The sequence below is a fragment of the Pimephales promelas genome, chromosome 1 (genome assembly GCF_988280905.1).
Source record: "Pimephales promelas chromosome 1, fPimPro1.hap1.1, whole genome shotgun sequence".
Classification (NCBI taxonomy): domain Eukaryota; kingdom Metazoa; phylum Chordata; class Actinopteri; order Cypriniformes; family Leuciscidae; genus Pimephales; species Pimephales promelas.
The window spans coordinates 17,880,471-17,900,175 of NC_142769.1; the positions used below are offsets into that span (position 1 = coordinate 17,880,471).

The 19,705-nt window shown below is 38.7% G+C and overlaps 1 protein-coding gene across 4 annotated transcripts in view; it reads right to left on the bottom strand.

Annotated features, from left to right (window-relative positions):
• The window catches only part of plcb3 (phospholipase C, beta 3 (phosphatidylinositol-specific)), an 83,077-nt gene that overhangs the window by 13,731 nt on the left and 49,641 nt on the right, over nt 1-19,705 (bottom strand). For 3 of the 4 annotated variants that reach the window (XM_039669303.2, XM_039669302.2, XM_089128462.1), the window contains exons 3-24: nt 18,062-18,130; nt 17,811-17,951; nt 17,462-17,541; nt 15,970-16,023; nt 15,746-15,836; nt 14,267-14,370; nt 13,777-13,943; nt 13,546-13,692; nt 13,287-13,444; nt 11,617-11,699; nt 11,439-11,523; nt 10,678-10,825; nt 5,915-6,016; nt 5,676-5,746; nt 5,499-5,595; nt 5,274-5,358; nt 2,980-3,104; nt 2,725-2,879; nt 2,432-2,593; nt 2,183-2,282; nt 1,967-2,071; nt 641-735 (exon numbers count right to left, since the gene is read on the bottom strand). In XM_039669303.2, coding sequence (XP_039525237.2) covers nt 641-735; nt 1,967-2,071; nt 2,183-2,282; nt 2,432-2,593; nt 2,725-2,879; nt 2,980-3,104; nt 5,274-5,358; nt 5,499-5,595; nt 5,676-5,746; nt 5,915-6,016; nt 10,678-10,825; nt 11,439-11,523; nt 11,617-11,699; nt 13,287-13,444; nt 13,546-13,692; nt 13,777-13,943; nt 14,267-14,370; nt 15,746-15,836; nt 15,970-16,023; nt 17,462-17,541; nt 17,811-17,951; nt 18,062-18,130 — 2,424 coding nt within the window. The remainder of the gene's footprint in view (nt 1-640; nt 736-1,966; nt 2,072-2,182; nt 2,283-2,431; nt 2,594-2,724; nt 2,880-2,979; nt 3,105-5,273; nt 5,359-5,498; nt 5,596-5,675; nt 5,747-5,914; nt 6,017-10,677; nt 10,826-11,438; nt 11,524-11,616; nt 11,700-13,286; nt 13,445-13,545; nt 13,693-13,776; nt 13,944-14,266; nt 14,371-15,745; nt 15,837-15,969; nt 16,024-17,461; nt 17,542-17,810; nt 17,952-18,061; nt 18,131-19,705) is intronic. The other variant, XM_089128461.1, reaches the window with a different exon arrangement.

Below are 19,705 nucleotides of genomic sequence, written 5' to 3' on the forward strand. Positions count from 1 at the left end.
TCTACGTGCTGCTAACGAAGGTTAAAATTGTATTTATAGTACCTAACTTAATAAAACAGACTAAGTGACTATGAGGAATGACAACCTCAAAATGTACTCTTTAGCTTCTATCACGTGCCAATGATTATCCCTCTGCATGCCAATGTTGGCAAGCGTGCCATAGTTTGCAGAACCCTGTTCTAAAGAAAAAAGAAAATCCTAAAAAAGTTTGGAACGAGTCAAAAGGAGAGAGAAGAGAGATCAGAATAAATAACTGGTTGGTTACAGAGATTCCAATTTGACTGCAGGAACTACAAGTACTTTAAGTAATTTATATAGCGACTTATCTGAATCAGAATCAGAAAGAGCTTTATTGCCAAGGGTGCTTGCCTTGCACACACAAAGAATTTGTTTTGGTGCTGAGGATTCCAGTGTACACATATACAAATACAACAATAAACATAGTAATACAAATTATAATAAAAATAATAATAATAATAATAATAAAATAAAATATAAAAAATATGAGAATAAAAGTATCACAGTTGGGTTTAGTCAGAATAAACATTTACAGATTTACAGATTATGAGCGTATTTACAGTGTTTTAATATTTTAAAGAAGCTGATGCTGCCTTAAACACAAAAAACAAGTATGACTTACCACAGGGAGATCCTCCATAAGTGCTAATAGCTGCTTTTCTCTCTGGGCCAGCAGAGAGAGATGTTTGATTGGGTTTGTCAGAGCCTCTGCGTATTCTTCACACACACAAAATAAGGAACACAGAGAAAAAAAAAACATCCAAGTAAGTCTCTGTTACAAAGGTAGACGCATATCAGAGCTTGTAACCAAAAGACCATTGGTGTAAATACCAGTCTTCAAATTACCATTGTATCAGACACTTAACTACAGTTGTTTCTGCTACTGTAAATGACTACTTGCATAAAAAAAAATGTGTACACATTACAGCTAAATACACTAGTCACTTTTAAGCAGAGAATTGAACTGAACAACTAGCTTTGCACCACCTACTGCAGCGATGTCACTCTTTTTTGATCACTGGAATGGTTTAATGCTGTTTTAATCAGCAATTAATATATATATATATATATATATATATATATATATATATATATATATACATACAGTGTTGTAGTACTCGAGACTCGGACTCGGTCTCGAGACCATATTTTAATGGTCTTGGTCTTGTCATGGACTCGTGTCCATTTGGACTCGGAATTGACTCGTACTCGAACATTTTTTTTTTTAGGACTCGGAATTATTCCCGAGTCCACTCCAGTTCAATAAAAATATTTTTCATGATTATTAATGTATGTTAATAAAATATTTCCTCAAATTGATTGTCACGCCCAGTGATTGGTGATTTTCTAGTGCGCAACTGCGCCTGACAAATTGTTATAAAATTACTTTTAACACCACCTACTATGTGGCCTTTTTACCCTAAACTGATCATATTTTTTAAACTCTAAGTAAATTCAGTAAAATAAAAAAAGTATTTCTCTAAGTAAATAAAAGTAAATTAGGTAATCAACCCTCACTGGTCTCGGTCTCGACTCGGACTCGACCGTCTCTGGTCTCGGACTCGACTCGGACTCGAGTGAGGTGGTCTTGACTACAACACTGTATATATATATATATATATATATATATATGAAGAGTTCAGATGCAAAAGCCTCTAAATGCCATTTGAAATTTTCTTCTTTAATGATGATTTTTATCAAACTTGTATATTTAAGTTCAGTAATTTCACTTAAACGGCAATGATAATTACCTATTAATTGTTATTTAAGTGAAATTACTGAACTTAAATATACAAGTTTGATAAAAATCATCATTAAAGAAGAAAATTTCAAATGGCATTTAGAGGCTTTTGCATCTGAACTCTTCATATGTGAGTGTGTGTGTGTGTGTGTGTGTGTGTCTTTCTGAAATCCATGGCATTCATAGTCCAATAGATCTCTCTCCTACCTTGGTGCTCGTTGGGGATGTAGTCCCTAGCTTCAGTGTACACAAGCAGGGATGCCAGCATGAGTGGTTGGTTCAGTTCATTCTTCAGACTGATGTAGTGATATCCTAAAGACACACACACACAAACACATATACTGTAGCATATATGAACCAGTAGATCTTCAGTGCAGTATCAGATCAGCAAGTCTGTTAAACCACTTCCGTTTTTGCACAAACCTGGGCGCAAAGCCGATACTGGCAAGATACGATGACCAAGAAACTTCCCATTTTCCTCAAACACTGCTAATCGAAGAGACGCCAGGGTGGGTAATACCACCTAGAGAGAGATTAAAAGCATACTTTATTTGATGTTTGATAAAAATGTGTATCATTATATCACAGTAAAAGTACAGCATTAGTCAGCTTCAGAGTTTTGTGCATGACATAATTTACATCATTGGATGAACTATTCCTTTCGTTTTTTACCTTGTTGAACACATAGGCTTCATCATCCCAGATTGGGTCCAGAGAGTTGTTGTTAGAAGTTTTCGTTCGATATTTTCTTTTAGTGTCTGCAGGAAGTCCAAACATGTCTATCTCCACGTAAACACTGGCCTTCTTATCACTCAGAAACTGGCCTGAGATGATCTGTGTGTGTGAGTGAAAGATGAGATGTGATCGGATTGTACATGCTACATAAAACTACTACTAAACTATAATGATAACTTGACATCAAACTAATATTGTATCAAACAAAATGATACATGTGAACACAATACCTTGACTCTAACTGTGTTGGCTACAATGCCATCCACAATGTCCATAGTAAAGGGATCAAAGTGTTTGTCTGTGCGTCTCATGAACTCTGGCTTCAGTAGATAGCCACAGTTGCCGTTATATTCAAACACCCCCATGTTCAGCTGCATCGGCAAGTCTGAGAAACAGCGATACACGCTTATTTTAATTTACAAAGGCATCAAAAATATACGTAAATGTAGAACCCTAACCCAACAGATACAAAAGAAGGCAATGACCGAGAGTTTGGAAGTTTAGCGCCACCATCTGGCAGCCCACGTTCCAGAAGAGCTGTGGCAGATAGTTACTGGAATCCACACGTGTCCCTTTGGGGTAGATGCGACTTAACTGCTTTTTATTGTATCTAAATAAAAACAATTTTGCTCAGGAAGAACAACATTACTTGAATATGGCAGCGCAAACATGACACATCGAACATACGTAACTGTAACCTCTACCCACTACCCACTAGTCTTGATTTGCTTAGAATTAATGTGTCCTTAACCATACTATGTTGAAATGATTATGCCAATGGTATTTTGGATGGTCTGCTATTTCTGGTGGAAATGTGTGCACACTACACTCACCTAAAGGATTATTAGGAACACCAGTTCAATTTCCAATTAATGCAATTATCTAAATCAACCAATCACATGGGAGTTGATTCAACGCATTTGGAGGTGTGGTCCTGGTCAAGACAATCTCCTGAACTCCAAACTGAATGTCAGTTTGGGAAAAGAAAGTTGATTTAAGCAATTTTGAGCGTGGCATGGTTGTTGGTGCCAGGCGGGCCGGTCTGAGTATTTCACAGTAATCTGCTCAGTTACTGGGATTTTCACGCACAACCATTTCTAGGGTTTACAAAGAATGGTGTGAAAAGGGAAAAACATCCAGTATGTGGCAGTCCTGTGGGCGAAAATGCCTTGTTGATGCCAGAGATCAAACTGAAATAACCACTCGTTTCAACCAGGGTATGCAGCAAAGCATTTGTGAAGCCACAACACGCACAACAGGTGAGGCGGGTGGGCTACTAAAGTGGAAGACCCCACCGGGTACCACTCATTCACTACAAATAGGAAAAAGAGGCTAGAATTTGCAAGAGCTCACCAAAATTGGACATTTGAAGACTGGAAAAATGTTGCCTGGTCTGATGAGTCTCGATTTCTGTCGAGACATTAGCCGCGTTTCCACCGCAATTACCAGGAACTATTTGTCCCAGGAACTTTTTTTCACAGGAACTTTTTTCCCCCCAGACCGCTTGCTTACTGCGTTTACACCGCGTACTAAAGTACCGGTCCTGGGTGAGAAGATTATGTAGTGACGTTGAACTGTGTGCGACTGCTCTTCCTAGCCTGCGCGACTCGTTTGTTTTGAGTTTTGTATGGAGGAGATTCAAGCTGTGCTGATTTTGTGTGCGATTGGTTTACAAACAAAGTAATTAACAAAACAGCAGAAAAGAGACGAGCACCCAAAGCGTATTCAGAAAGCTTGTAATGCTAGATATTAAAAGTAGACGTTTGTTATCAGCAGACATTGACCGGGAGATGGGACGATCGCGCGCCATCAGGCAGAAAGAATAGCGTGGTGAGAACCAATCAGCATGTTCAGCACACAAGTCCCACCCCGAAAGTTCCTGAAATCTGAAAAAGTACAACCTCGCCAGCAGGGACTTTCTGGGGGGGAGATTTTTACCCGGAACTTCATTTAGACCCTGGTTCCTGCGGTGTGTAAACACAGCGAGAACCACCCCAAAGTTCCTGGGGAAAGTTCCTGCGATGGAAACTATTCAGATGGTAGAGTCAGAATTTGGCGTAAACAGAATGAGAACATGGATCCATCTTGCCTTGTTACCACTGTGCAGAATGGTGGTGGTGGTGTTGTAATGGTGTGGGGGATGTTTTCTTGGCACACTTTGGGCCCCTTAGTGCCAATTGGGCATCGTTTAAATGCCACAGCCTACCTGAGCATTGTTTTTGACCATGTCCATCCCTTTATGGCCACCATGTACCCATCCTCTGATGGCTACTTCCAGCAGGATAATGCACCATGTCACAAAGCTTGAATCATTTCAAATTGGTTTCTTGAACATGACAATGAGTTCGCTGTACTAAAATGGCCCCCACAGTCACCAGATCTCAACCCAATAGAGCATCTTTGGGATGTGGTGGAACGGGAGCTACATACCATGGATGTGCATCCCATAAATCTCCATCAACTGCAAGATGCTATCCAATCAATATGGGCTAACATTTCTAAAGAATGCTTTCAGCACCTTGTTGAATCAATGCCACATAGAATTAAAGCAGTTCTGAAGGCGAAAGGAGGTCAAACACATTATTAGTATGGTGTTCCTAATAATCTTTTAGATGAGTGTATATAATGGCTTATATTTCCCGCAACACATCACACTTTAAGGAGAATTCAGATCAGGACTACAAACACAAATAAAAAGAGTAAGTAGACAAGTTTAGAAAAGGTGTTAGAGTAAATAACAATCAATATCTAATCAACATCCTAGGCTGATGAAGGATACTCAACAAACTCGCCGGGATAATTCTTCATAGTATCCATGCCTTTGGTCTCCACAAAAGATGACATCTCAAAATACTTATTCCTCTCTAAAAACAGAGAAAGAGAGAGGGATCGTTTAAAAATGGAAGATTGTGTTCTGGCTTCTGATTGGTCAACACAGTTTTGCTGTTCCTGCTAGAATACACAGTATAGTAACAGCCGTGATTTGAAAAGTACCAGTACTCACTGCAGGCCGCCTCAAAGGATTTGAATTTGACTGGTTCTATGTAGTTGACCAATGTGGACATCTCCTCTGTAGCGTTCACCTCACTGTACGCAGTACCCTGAAAGAGAGAGACATGTCAAAAATGTGCATAGAAAGAGACGGGGAGGATAAACGTGAACAGGACAGTAATCAAGTTACCTCATCAGTGTTGTTGTGTTTCTTTGGATCTGGAATGGGTTCCTCTTCCTCCTCTTCATCACTCTCTCCATCTACAGGGTAATATTAAAAAAACAAACAAAATACACACACACAAAAACACAGAAAATTGAATATACACTACAAATGCTTTGACCATGAACTTCCAGACTGGTGCCTAAGTGACTTCGGTCTTCATCCTGATTGGTTGAAACCTCAAAGTCAACTAGGCACAAACCCACCAATAGACTTGCGGATATCAAGGTCTTTGGCCATCCTCTCTGCAAGCTTCTCATCCCCATTGGACATGTTCTGGCCCACCTCCCCATCAGACAACGGACAATCTAAACACAAATCTCATGATGAATGGGTTTGAAAGTGAAATGAAAGCGGTAAATGAAAAATGGATCATGTGTATATTGAATTGTTCATGAATGAGCCAGAATGGTTTTGGAACCACAAGAAGAGTTCAAATTTAAAATAGCCCCTCATACAGTTGAGTTGCAAAAGTAGATAAAGAAAGAGTCCAAATATTTGTTGTAAATGTCATAATTTAGAGCTAAGAAACAAAGCAATTCAAGTTTGGAATGACAAGAGGGTGAGTCAATGATGACAGACCATTCATGAGCTAACTCTCTAATCAAGCAGATATGAAAGAGATGTGCAATAAAATGTCCCATGAGAATAAGTGATGAATTCTAAATGATCTCACACTGATATAAATGTTATAATTTCTCATAGAAGATCAGATGAGAAATGGTTGTTGAAGACTGTGTAATACTAGTGTGAAAATACACTCAAAATGAGTTCTTATTTATTTTGACTGAGCTTGTTGTCAGGCTTACTCCTATTAATAAGTCATGGGTTTGATTTATTAAAAGAGTTGGCTCATATGCATCATTCATTCACAAATTGGACATCACAGGTAGCACTGTGCTTGCAGGAACAACTAGTAGGACAACACAACGATGTGCTGATGCAGGAAACACTGGCAAACACTTTTAACGGGTCACTCAAACAGAACATGTTTTTCTGTTTCACTCTGCTGCTTTTCCAATGTTTTTCCCTACTTTGAAAACATGCACAGGGCCAGTGGCGTAGAAAGTCAATGCTGGGCCCATTTGCACAAAAAACATCCCGCAGACAAAAATGCAATGAAGAAGCGCTAATGCAGCATATCAGGAAAATACCATACAAAACGCATCGCAAAGGACATTTACACCTTATCGTTTTCATCCGAGTAGCCTAATAGATAAGCTATGTAAAGTTATGGGCCATCCAGATCCAACACAAGAGTAGTGTTAGTAATAGTCAAAAATTCTCTATTAAGTTACTAAATAAATGTAATAAACCAATAAGCATTGCATGAAAATGCAACCTTGAGATTTACACCTCTGGTATACTTTTCACAACCAGAACTAACTTAAAGGAGAACTCCGGCGCAAAATGAACCTTTGGTCTAATAAAACATCGGTACCTTGTCAATTGTTCTCTGAGATTTGTTTTCATGATGTAAAGAGTGTAAAGAGTAAAGAGTTTTATCTATAAAAACTGTTTAGCGTTAAATACTAGTACTGGGGGCATTTACTAAGTAAAAAGAAATCGCTAGTTTATACCACTACTAAGGCTCAAAATAGCCCCACACTAACACAGTAACATAATGAGGGTCCCTACATGCAAAACGAAGCATTGAGAACTTTATAAGTGTACAGACCGTTTAATAAGAAGATACTTTATAAAGACCGTTCACTTCGTGTATACAAACAGGAGCAATCTTAGAAAATAGTCTCGATAAGTCGGTCCTTGAACGCCGTTCATACAGTTGAACGCTGAACTTCATACAGTTCAGATCACTCAGCACGATGTTCGTGGTTTGACTGTTTTCCAAGATGGCTCCTGTCTGTATACACAAAGTAGACTGTCTTCATGAAATATCTTCTTATTAAACGGTCTGTACACTTAGAAAGTTCTCAATGCTTCGTTTTGCACGTAGGGACCCTCATTATGTTACTGTGTTAGTGTGGGGCTATTTTGAGCCTTGTTAGTGGTATAAACTTCCACGGGTTGTTAGATCTAGCATTCTGCCTGCTTAAATCAGACATAGTGATGAAGTAGTTTAGTAAGATTCGATTTATTTAAATGAATTAGAGAGACAGAGATTGTGCGTTTGTGAATTACCTTTGTCTAAGCAGGGTATGTCTATTAATAGTGAAGCTATGTATTGAATTATTAAAAAAAAAAAAACAGCGACGTTATCTCTATAACTCTAATAACACTAAACATAATGCAGTACAATGACAATAAAGGAATCAATCAATCAATCAATCAATCAATCAATAATGTAGCGTTTCAGTAGTGAATTGATTTTATCAATCAAAGTGGTGGGCAGCGTTGACAACAGTTTTCTGTGCTCCTGAATGTTTATGTGTGTGCGCTGCATGATCTCTGTATGTGTGCGCACGTGATTCAATCAAGCCGTACAGTAATGAAACTAATGACGTCATAGCTTTATAATTACGGGCCCGTCTCCTGTCTTTAGCTGCATCTCATGCACTCTTAAAGGGGAAATGAAGCAGTGAATCAAGTTTACATGATTTACAAGATGGATTTCCAATATAATCAACAATTATATAAGAAACATTACATATGTAAACAATAAGAAGGAAAAAAAGAAAAAACTTTGCATCTTTCGCCGCCAGGGCGCCGCCATTGTGCAGTTGACGTCACGGGGTTGGTCGGCTCAAGTTTAACAGGCTCTGGGCATTGAAAATCGCGACATCAAACTCTGTTTACACCAGTGTTTTGACTGCGAACGACTAATGTTAGCAGTAGCGGAGTGGCAATCGGGAGAGTCAGGAGTTTTCCTGGTGGGCCGGTAGTGTTACGAGGCCGCGAGGGCCGGCCCGGTCTGATAAAATGTATTTATTGGAAGTTCGCCATGGCCCAAGCTAAGGGAAGAAAACAATTTTTTTTTTTACATTTTTTATAACGGAGCATATATTTGCACTAAATGCCTGTCTTTACAGCAAAACGACACCCGTCATAGAACAGCCTCAGTGGCGTAGGTCGTAGGGCGTGAAGTGTTTGAATCCAGCTTTTTGATGCGCTGAACGCGAGTTCGAATCCGCCTTGCCGAACTCTCTCTTCTCCCTTTTCCCAACACAGATATGTAAAGATGTAAAATGTAAAACCTAACATTAAGGTCTCTAGCGTTATATTTTGCCAACGAACTAAAATTGAAACCATATGGCGTTGCGCCATTATAATAACTGACATTAGAATAGCATCCAGTTTGTTCTGCGTGATTACTTTGCTCTCGTGATCATCTGGTGTTTTCTCCTAAATAAAAGCTCAAGGGTTTATTTCTTGCAAGTGAAGAAATTAGGACAAAAGTATTTTAATTTTCCTATATTATAGTGTAATGTAGGTTAAAATATACTTTTGAAATACTCATTTTCATTTACACATTTAGGCTATAAATGGATTTTACAGTACGTCATAGGAATAATTATAAATCATTATTACATTATTATAATAATTGTTTGGCATCCTAAAACACCATTGATAATGTAATGCAAACTGAGACTCTCATAACTAAAAAAAATATTTGAGCCCTCTTTATTGTCCTGGTACAAATCAATGCTTTTTCTTTGTTCAACGAGCAGTTCATGGGTCTTAATTTCGATCTCTCAGAGAGCATGAGATTGATGCATTATAACCTTAAAATGTCCAAAATTTTCTTGCGGGGGAGCATGCCCCCGAACCCCCCTAGAGGCACAGAGTCCACCCAACTAGTTTTAGAAAGTACTATGGGAAAGAACGACCATTTATGAACTTTACTCCAGCATACTAGTACAACAAAGTTCCCTTTAAATCAGTAAAACTGTAAATGCTATTGGCTAATCGTGCCGGCGACGAGGGCCGGTGGTCTACGAAATTTCCCGGTAGATTTTTTGGTCCCACTCCGCCCCTGAATGTTAGGTACAGTCATTCGACAAAAAAGACGACGTCTAATGTTATATGTTGACAAACTGCACATAGAAACATTGTTCGCGATGTCTGCCGTCATATTCCCGTCTCGTCAACAACATGTAAATTACATTGCTATGTAGAACAGCCGGTGGTGGTTTGGGGCGAAGAGCGGGTTTGCAACGCTAACTTACCAGGTGTCAGTGTGGCTGTTGTACTGCGATGCCCTCCGTGTCAGAGTCCATCTGTTGTCAAGAGGTTGATCTTGAGCATGTATTGCGTGGTCAATTCTGCATCACCGGCGCGCACGTTTACCATGCTGTGCCAGTGTGCCGGGAGTTAGACGTGTGGAAGCGGCGATGCTTTTCCTGAAGGATGTCAGGGCGGAGACACTTTTTCCTAGTATGTAGGCTGTAGCACTACCAGTGCGAAAATATGGACGTTTCATTTCCCCTTTAACAAATACATGCTAACTTACATGTTGTTGACGAGACGGGAATATGACGGCAGACATCGCGAACAATGTTTCTATGTGCAGTTTGTCAACATCTAACATTAGACGTCATCTTTTTGTCTAATGACTGTACCTAACATTAGTCGTTCGCGGTCAAAACACTGGTGTAAACACAGTTTGATGTCGCGATTTTCAATGCCCAGAGCCTGTTAAACTTGAGCCAACCAACCCCGTGACGTCACCTGCACAATGGCAGCGCCTGGCGGCGAAAGATACAAAGTTTTTTTCTTTTTTTTCTTCTAAATGTTTACATTTGTAATGTTTCTTATATAATTGTTGATTATATTGGAAATCCATCTTGTAATTCATGTAAACTTTATTCACTGCTTCATTTCCATTTAAAACACAAGTTAAAATTCAACTTATATAAAAAAAAATGCATCTCTAACTTTTTCAAATGCAAAAAAAAAAAAAAAAAACAGTTCTATGTGAATGGTCCCAGTGTCTGGAAAACCCTATCTAGATCAGATCAGGTTATGTTTTGGTGTGTGTGTATGTTTGAGTGTGTGTGCATTTACGCACCATTCAAAGGCGAGGACTGTTCGTCTGTTCCGTCCTTGCGTCTAATGCTCCCACCGTTTGATGCCCTGTGGTGGTGTTTCTTCTTGTTCTTGATCAAGATTTTCCCCATCAGGTCCTGGGGGCTTGGCAGTGGTTGACCAGGTTCCAGCTGTAAAAACAATCATGATTGTAAAATCTACATATCTAGCCTCAAACTAAAAATATGATTGTTTACTATTTTTAGTACTATTAAACACAGGCAATCACTGCATTCTTCTGTGGTCAAATATTTTAGTAATGACCAAACACAGCCATGCGATTTCCTATACTGTACAGCGGGCCATGCTCTTGCTCTACTAACAACAATACAATGATTTAAGGTCAAATTAACATTTAACATACACCTATTCTTTTATCCATTAAGTACCTGTGTAATCAGTGGGAAACAAATGCTTTCAGGATGATACAATAGCCTTTCTCTTTGCACTGGGGTCCTGATCACCCTGTCAAGGTTTAGTCTGTGATTATGAACAAATGACTGCATACTTAACATCCTTTTATCATAGAAATGTTGGCTTTTAAATGTCTGGCCTGAATTTTTTTTAAAGGATTTTAAAATCTTTAATTTTAAAAGTTTTAGGGAGGATGGATGGATGGATGGGATGTGCCTGCTCCGTCTTTTTAGATTTGGATTTTTTGTTTATTAAGAAAATAGACAAAATAATGCATCATATTTGACAGTTGGCATCTGAAAACTGCTCTTTTTACGTTGAAGGACTCACCGGATATTTGTCTAGTGGATCAATGAGTAGCGCGTCCCCGAACATAGAGCGACAGTATTCTGCCATTTTAGCCTGTTGCTTTGCCCTAAAAAGACCAGATAATAATCAAGATAAAACATAAATAGGAAAAAAGACAAGCAGTATCACCATTATCCACACACTCATGCCTTATACTTACGAGTCCACATGATTCTCAAAGGACAGGATCAGAGGATATTGGGACGTCTTGAATGCACTTTCAGCAATAGCTTCAATCACCTCCTAAAAACATTACACATTGCAGTTCAGTGTGTGTGCGATTGCGCATGAGTTAAATTTTGCAGGTAAAAAGGTCAACAGTGTGCCAATGTATGTCCATACCATAGGTGTATTTTGCGGGTGGGACATGTCCACACTACTTTTTGCCAAAGTTGAATTGTCCCCACCACTTTTTTGAAAGCCACTGATAAATAGTGTGCACTAGGCTTATAACGCGAAGAAGCATCTACAATCCATTGTTTTTCATAATTCAATTTATACATGTAACACATTATACATTTGCGCTGACGAGACAGACCTGATACACATATACCTTGTCACACACGTTACGATTTATAAACAATAAACAATTTAAATATGTGCAATACACACTATTGACCAAACGTACTGTGATCAAAGGGACGAAGAGAACATAATGCACTGCATTCAAACATTTTGATCAAATGTGGCAATCTCACGAATGGAGTTAGACTCACAAATTACATTATCTATTACATTTACTTTAATTTAATTACATTAACTATTATCCAGAAGTTTAAAAAAAATGATGGCGATGTGCTTGTGTTGTGCGGCTTCTGACTGGCATTGATAGATTTAGTATTTTCAGTAGTGTATCAGATGTAATCCACTATGTCCGTGTCTAAAAATGCGTGTGCCAAATGGCTTATTCAGATGTATGGCCCACAAAAACTGATAGGTGTGAATGACAAAGAATCAGCATTGCTCAGAGTGGATTAGCAAGTTTGATCGATCTCCTGTGGGAGGTCCTAACAGGTTTCTATTTTTTGTAGCCCATAGGCTTTGTCTTCATGTATAAATTTCTGTCTCACAGACAGAACTTTGGGTTAAGATTATTGAAGGGTGACATGCCAACATCGCTGCTGAAGGACTGCCACAATACAAACCTTCAATAAATTCTTCTCCCCACAAGAAATAGTCAAGCTTACTTATTTTATGTATTGGAGAAATCAAATACATTGGCTAGCCACTGAAACCACTGCTTGGCCAAATACACCAAAAATCTAACAGCATCCATCCAGTTAAAGCACAAACAACACAGATGGCTATAAACTGATGCTGTAGTCCGATGATGCATTAAATAATATTAGAATAATTTAAAGGGATACTCCACTTTTTTTGGAAATAGGCTCATTTTACCACTGCCCCAGAGTTAAACAGTTGGGTTTTACCATTTTCGAATCCATTCAGACGATTTTCTGATTTTTAGAAACATTTCAGTAACCAGACAGTTTCTGGTCTCATTGACTTCCATAGTAATGAGACCAGAAACTGTCTGGTTACTAATATTCTTCTAAATATCAGAAAATTGGCTGAATGGATTAGAAAATGGTAAAACCCAACTGTTTAACTCTGGGGGAGTTTTAAAATGAGCCTATTTCCAAAAAAAAGTGGAGTTTCCCTTTAAGCTTATATCTTTCTAGATTCACAGCCCTTAGGAAAGACACATACAATGTATCTGGCTGCCACATAAACTCCCAATGTAAACGGAAAGCCATGAAAATTTAATGAAAACCGGTAAATTTGACTGCATCATGAGAGGTAAAGTGGAAAATGGGACCACAAACACACCTTGAATGGAATCTCAGTTGTCATTGTGAAACCGTGCGTGATGATTGGCTCTTCGTCAGGTGGGCGGCCCTTCCAGCAGTCTAGCTCTATACAGCGACACCCTGTCAGCAACACCTGCCGGTACATCTCTACTGACGACAGGCCCGTCAACTGCCCCACTAAAGCGAGAGAGCATAGATGGGTGTTAGTGTGCGTTTATGACCATATTTGCGTGTTTTAGAGTGTGTGTGTGTGTGTGTGTGTGTGTGTGTGTGTATACCTGTGAGGTACGTGTTGTGTGAAGAGTTGATGAAATAGTGGGAAAGGGGTTGGTTCATATCATCGATGATGTCCAACCTCTCATAAGGAACCACAGAGTTCTCTTCACCACCAAGATACTTTGCGAAGGCCATTAGGGAGATCTGGTCTGCTCACACATGGACACGTAAAACAAACCACCAACAGTTTCATCGTCACAATGTCTAAATGTGTGTGAGTGTGTGCTTCGTACCTCTTTCCAGCTGGCTGACGTTGGTTTCATATTTCTCCATGAGTTGGCGGACCTGTTCTCGCTTGAGCGGTGGGTAAAGAACCTCATTTAGTCGAGAATCTCTCTGTCTCCGATTTATATAGTCCATCAACTGATCCAGAGACAAGAAGGGCTTCCCTCTAGAGCCACTACACACACAGACACAGAGTACAGAATAACACATTGTTCAAAGGATCTTTACATAGTTAAGACATAAAATGCCACTAAAAAGTATTTGGACAGACTTAATAATGAATAAATATTAATTTTGATTAGTTACTTTTTAATACAAATATTTAGAAGTGCATTTCTATATTTTATGATATAAAAACTTTCTTTGATATAAATGCCACTTGGTTGATATATTATGTAATGGAATGCCATTCATTCATTTTTAAATGTGTCCTAGTGTCCAAATACTTTTTTGGGATCACTGTATCTGTGTCATTGCAGTTGGACTCTGCTCACTCACAGCTCCACAAAGACACGCTCCACCTCTGGTCTGGGACATAGTTTGCTGAGGAAGTTCTGGAACATTTCCCAGGTAAAGTCCTCTAGCTTTATACCATGATCCCCCTGAGAGAAAAGAAATAAATAAATGCATCCAAACATAAATGCACAAAAAAAAAAAAAAATGAATGAATGAATGAATTTTCAAAGTCTCCATAGTTTCCATCTTTAGTGTCACAAATAAAAGATGTGAGGAAAAATGGAGAACATTTGGGCCTGAAATGCATTTAAAGGGGGACATTACCATGGAACCCATTTTGCATCTGAAAACCGAGATGCAAAATGGGTTCAACAGCACTGACCCATGTCCACATTAACCAGAGGACAGCACCTGACAGCGCAGCGCAGATCAATATGGCTAGAGCTGTAATCTAATCCACTTCATTCGCTTTGTCTTGCAAGCAAACATTTTGTTCTGCACTATATATAGAGTTGTGCTATGTTTTTGGAGTTGTTCACTAGAACAAATGACTAGAAAAAAAGACTTGTGACTTTAGAAAAGAAGACTGTAAGACTTCTGTTTATCTTCGAAACACAAATGAAGATGTTTGATGAAATCTGAGAGCTTTCTGTCCCTCCAGTGGCAGCTATGGAATTACCACTTTGACGCTTGAAAATTTTCAGAAAGAGATCGTGAAACTAATCCATATGAATCGAGCGGTTTAGTCTAAATTTTCTGAAGAGACACGATTGATTTATATGATCAACAGATTGTATTAAAAAAATTGAATAAGCCTGTTCCTCTTATAGACCATTTTGCAAGATGTAAACAACACTTGTCCAGAAACACTTCCTGTGTCAGTTTGTAAATGGTTTCTTGATTTCAAATGTTTGTAGAGGTTTGATTAACTTTTTGATTCAGTTGTATTATGTTCTGTTGGTTGTATTTTATCCCAACGTTTAAGTAGTGTTAAAAAATGGAAACAGGAAGTGCTTCTGGACCAGTTACATCTCGCAAAATGGTCTATAAAGTGATAGTATCCCATGATTGTGTCAGATTTTTTTGTTCCGAAGATGAACGAAAGTCTTACATGTTTGGAACGGGTGAGTAATTGATGACAACATTTTAATTTTTGGGTGAACTATGCCTTTAAATCTCAATTTTTTCTGAAATGTAACCAGCAGAGGGCAGTGTAAGACAGTGAACAGATTGAAATTTGGACATGTGCTGATCTAAGACCAGCTCCTCTGTGTCCAAACTGAACCATAAAAGGATTGATCACAGATCACCACGAAGAAGAAAAACAAATGAACGTGTGACAACAGAGGGAGACGCTACAAGAAATTAGACTACAGGGATCTTCTGAATCGAAACGAATGTAGGTTATTTAAAAACAGTGCGTTTATATAGAAACAACAAAAGAGAATGAGAGAGAAATGGACACAAACACTTTTTATGAAAGCTCAGCAGACAAAACTGAATGGTTCGATGTGTAACAACCTGTGCTCGACTGATTACTCTGCTATTGACCAGACCGCAGTGCTCCAGCGCATTCTCCACACGTTTCTTATCCGAGAACATTTTCATGATGCTGAGAGAAGTGAAAGAGAAAAAAAGAGAAGAAGTGAAAGGAATGATGAAAGAAGAAGTGGTACATTAACAACGAAGCCCTGAAGAACTGGAAACATAACCGTGTTTGAGTAAGACAGCTTGTGTTTACTCACTTCTTCACTGGGATTTTCCCATCCTGATTTACCTGCAGCTTCAGCTTTGTGTAACTATGAAAAATGACAGTGAGAAACAGATGACACTGATTATTTGCACTTAATGTATTGTACTTTAAACCTATCAGCAACTACATATTCTTACAAAAAACACCTGACATCAGCATTGCATCCAACAGAGGCAAAGACTATGACAACAAGGACTGTGGTATTTCATTTTGGAGGGTATAAAGCTGAACCCAAGTCCTGCTGAATGGATTTGGGACTGACAAATTTTACATTTTGTCATTTACACATATGTATGACCTTCATTCTTCCATGATTGGGGACTGGAGCTTTAAAATGTCATCTTTGGCTGAACTAACGTTACGCGACCATCAATTACAAAACCAACTCTGAGGCAAACCCAAAGTTATGTGAAAAACTAGCTTGAACTTTTGTAGGGTACAGTCGAGCTTGGGTTCAGAGAATTAGAGGAGATATATTATGTCACAATGTGACTTATGCATCACATAATAAAGTGCAAATGTGAGAAGAAAGAAGCCACAAGTGGCCATTTTGAGAAATAAGTCGTAATTCTGAAAAATAAAGCTGAAACTGTTAGTCACTTTTAGGCCCCGTCCACACTACTGTGTTTTCGTTTAAAAATGGAGAATTAAAACGAATATGATCTCCGTCCACACCAGCGTTTTATCTGCGTATTAGCATTGATCCTCGTCCACATTAAAACGACTGAAAACGCTGATCACGTGACCATTCACTAACACTGGGCATGTGCGTGCCGGTGTAAACAGTGGCTGACGAATCAGAGAAGGATACGTCATGACTGATGACACCCAATCGCCTCTGCGTCATAATTTCTAAAGTCTTCCGTTTTGTCTCGTCTACACTAAAACGCTCTCCAGAGATTCAAAACGCAAAATAGAGCAGCAACGTTTCTAAACCTCTCCGTTTTAGGTCTTCGTTTTTTTCCGTTTTTTGTCTGCACGGGAGGTGCAAACGTAGCAAAAAGTCTCCGTTTTTAAACGAAAACGCAGTAGTGTGGACAGGGCCTTGGACACAAGGTTGCAGTTTAGAGATATGGAGCCACAACAGTATAAAGTAGCAGAGAAAGGAGGTGGTATTTGCAAGATCTCCCAATTGTGAGAAATAGCCACAATTATGAGTAATAAAGTTGCATTTGGAGATCTAAAGTCACATTTAAAGATTTAGTCGCAATTACGAGAAAAGACACAATTAGGAGAAATAATGCTGCTTTGTGAGGTCACATTTTCGATAAAATCAATTAAGAGAATTAAAATCACGAGCAACTGTGAAATATTAAGTTGTGGTGAAGTGAAGTCAACTGAGACTTTTTGTAAGGTCACTTGGCCTCACAATAAAAAAATAATGTTTTATAAGGACTTTCCATAGATGTAATGGTTTTTATACTGTACAAACTGTACTACATTTATATTTACCAGGACCACACACACACAAGAAGAGTACTCACGCTTTCATTAAGAAGGTGTTGCGGGAAGCATTCTGGGAGAGTGTGTTTGTGGCAAGTTTAAACAGTTCGTCAGTCCACACCTGGAAACCCAATCATAATACAAAACATGTTTAAATGAACTCATGCTTTAATGTAAATATGATAATCTTATGAATAAATAAAAAGGTCATGTGTGCCAAATGTTTTGAAGAGAGAGGAAAATAATATATATAAAATGAAAGTCATCTGATATAATTTATTCAGAGTGCACACTTCCAAAAAGGTAGAAATTGAAAAAGCAGGACAGAGCGAGAGGGAGTGATAGCATGGACATGGCTTCTAGGTGACAGGGTCTGGTCGCCATGGTTACCTTGCAATAGCCATCCATCACAGCTTGGAAGTTAAGGAAGGAGATGTTGACCAGGTCGTTGCCGTAGACAACAGTTAGCAGCTTTGAGTCGGAGTTCCCTTCTCCTCTGCCCAAACCCAACATTTCACGTATACGTGGGTCCTAAAAGCACAGGCAAAGTTTACCACGCACACACACTCCTGACATATGAAGGTTATGTTTGGAAAGGTTCATATGCACTTTTTCCAACACAGGCACAACTAAAAATGTACCTTTGGCATCTTGGAATATCTCCCCGTCCTGGTATCCCTGATATGACAGATGTCCAGGATTTCATATTCCTGTAAGATAGTGAAAAAGAGAAATGCAGGAGATGATGTGTTACAAATATTCTCAACCAGGGGCCTGTACCATGAAGCCGGTTTAGGCTAGCCAGGTATGTTTCAGTTTAGTTTGCGCCAACCTTGGGTTTTAGTCACTTGCGCTCCACAGCTAACTTGGTCCGGGGCAAGTTATGTTCCAGGTAAGAGGTTGTAAAACGAACTTGGACCAATCAGCTGTGAGCAAAGTGACACATGTCTGATGCGATAAAGTCACTTTACCTGTTTCTACTCCACTACATAGCAAATGATTTTTAAAGACAAAATCATCTGGCTTTAAGTAATGTTTATTTAGAAGAATACATTTGTATGATTTAGAAATTATTTATGCAATTATTATACCCTTAATCGATCACACATTACGCAGATTTTAAATAAATAAATATATAAAAAGGTAATATAAATATGCTTTAGAACCAATAGATGAAGCTATAAAATGACTACATGAGAGCTTAAAAAGTTCATTTCTCTCTATAACTATCAACTGTATAAACTAACTTCACAACTTTTACTTGCACTGATATACAGTAACTTTTTCTTTTAGTTGTCCTCTTTCATAGACAGCTATTTTCTTCTTGCTGTGTAAATTTGTTTAAATTCTTAGTATTTTCATATTTTTATTTATTAATTGATTTGTGCTGCTTCTCTCAAAAGAAATTAATTTCAATGAGTTTTGAAAGAGTTTCACTCTTTCTCAGCATATGATTGGCTGTTCGCTACCGATGTCACACTTAAACTCCTATACTCAAGAGGATCAAAGCCTGAGTTGACAGAGAAAGTTGATGATCAGCATCATGGTACCAACAAAGCCTGGTTGGATTGGTTTGAGTTTGGGTTTGTCAACTCGAAACTAATCCTGCAAACCTGAGTTTCTTCAACTACCATCATGGTACAGGTCCCAAGAGGCCAGGATCCACTTGTGGGCCTCAGCAAACTACCGAATGGGCCTCAAAATTACTTAAAGTAAGACAAATATATAATATACACATATACACACACACACACACACACACACACTTTTCAAGTTATGCCACGCTTTCAAATTTTGGTCAGGTAAAAATAGTATTTTTTTTTTAATCCTTATCTTTAATCCTTAACTAGTAAATCACAAACAACTGGGGCCTTTGAATATCCCCGTGTGGACAGTGGGGTTGAAGGGAGTCAAAAATGTTGAGAACCAATTTTGTAGATAATAATAATAAAAAAAAATAATTAAAAAGTAGTCTGCACTTTGAGCAGTGCTTGCTTGTGCAAAATTTGCCACCAAGTTGGTGGGGTGTAGTGACTGGTTGCTAGGTGGTCACTTACACCATGTCTATCCTGGATGCGAATGACATGTGATTTGACAAAACACAATAAGAACCCCTTACAATCAGTGAGACTGTCTACACTAGATGTAAGAGTAAACTGAGGCCACGTTCTATTTTTAAAGCACTCAAAGCGGTTGCACTACTTCTGATACGAAGAACAGACAGATTTGCAACGGTCGCTTTGTCGCATCTAGTGTAGACCGCCTCCAGGTGTTGCACCACGACA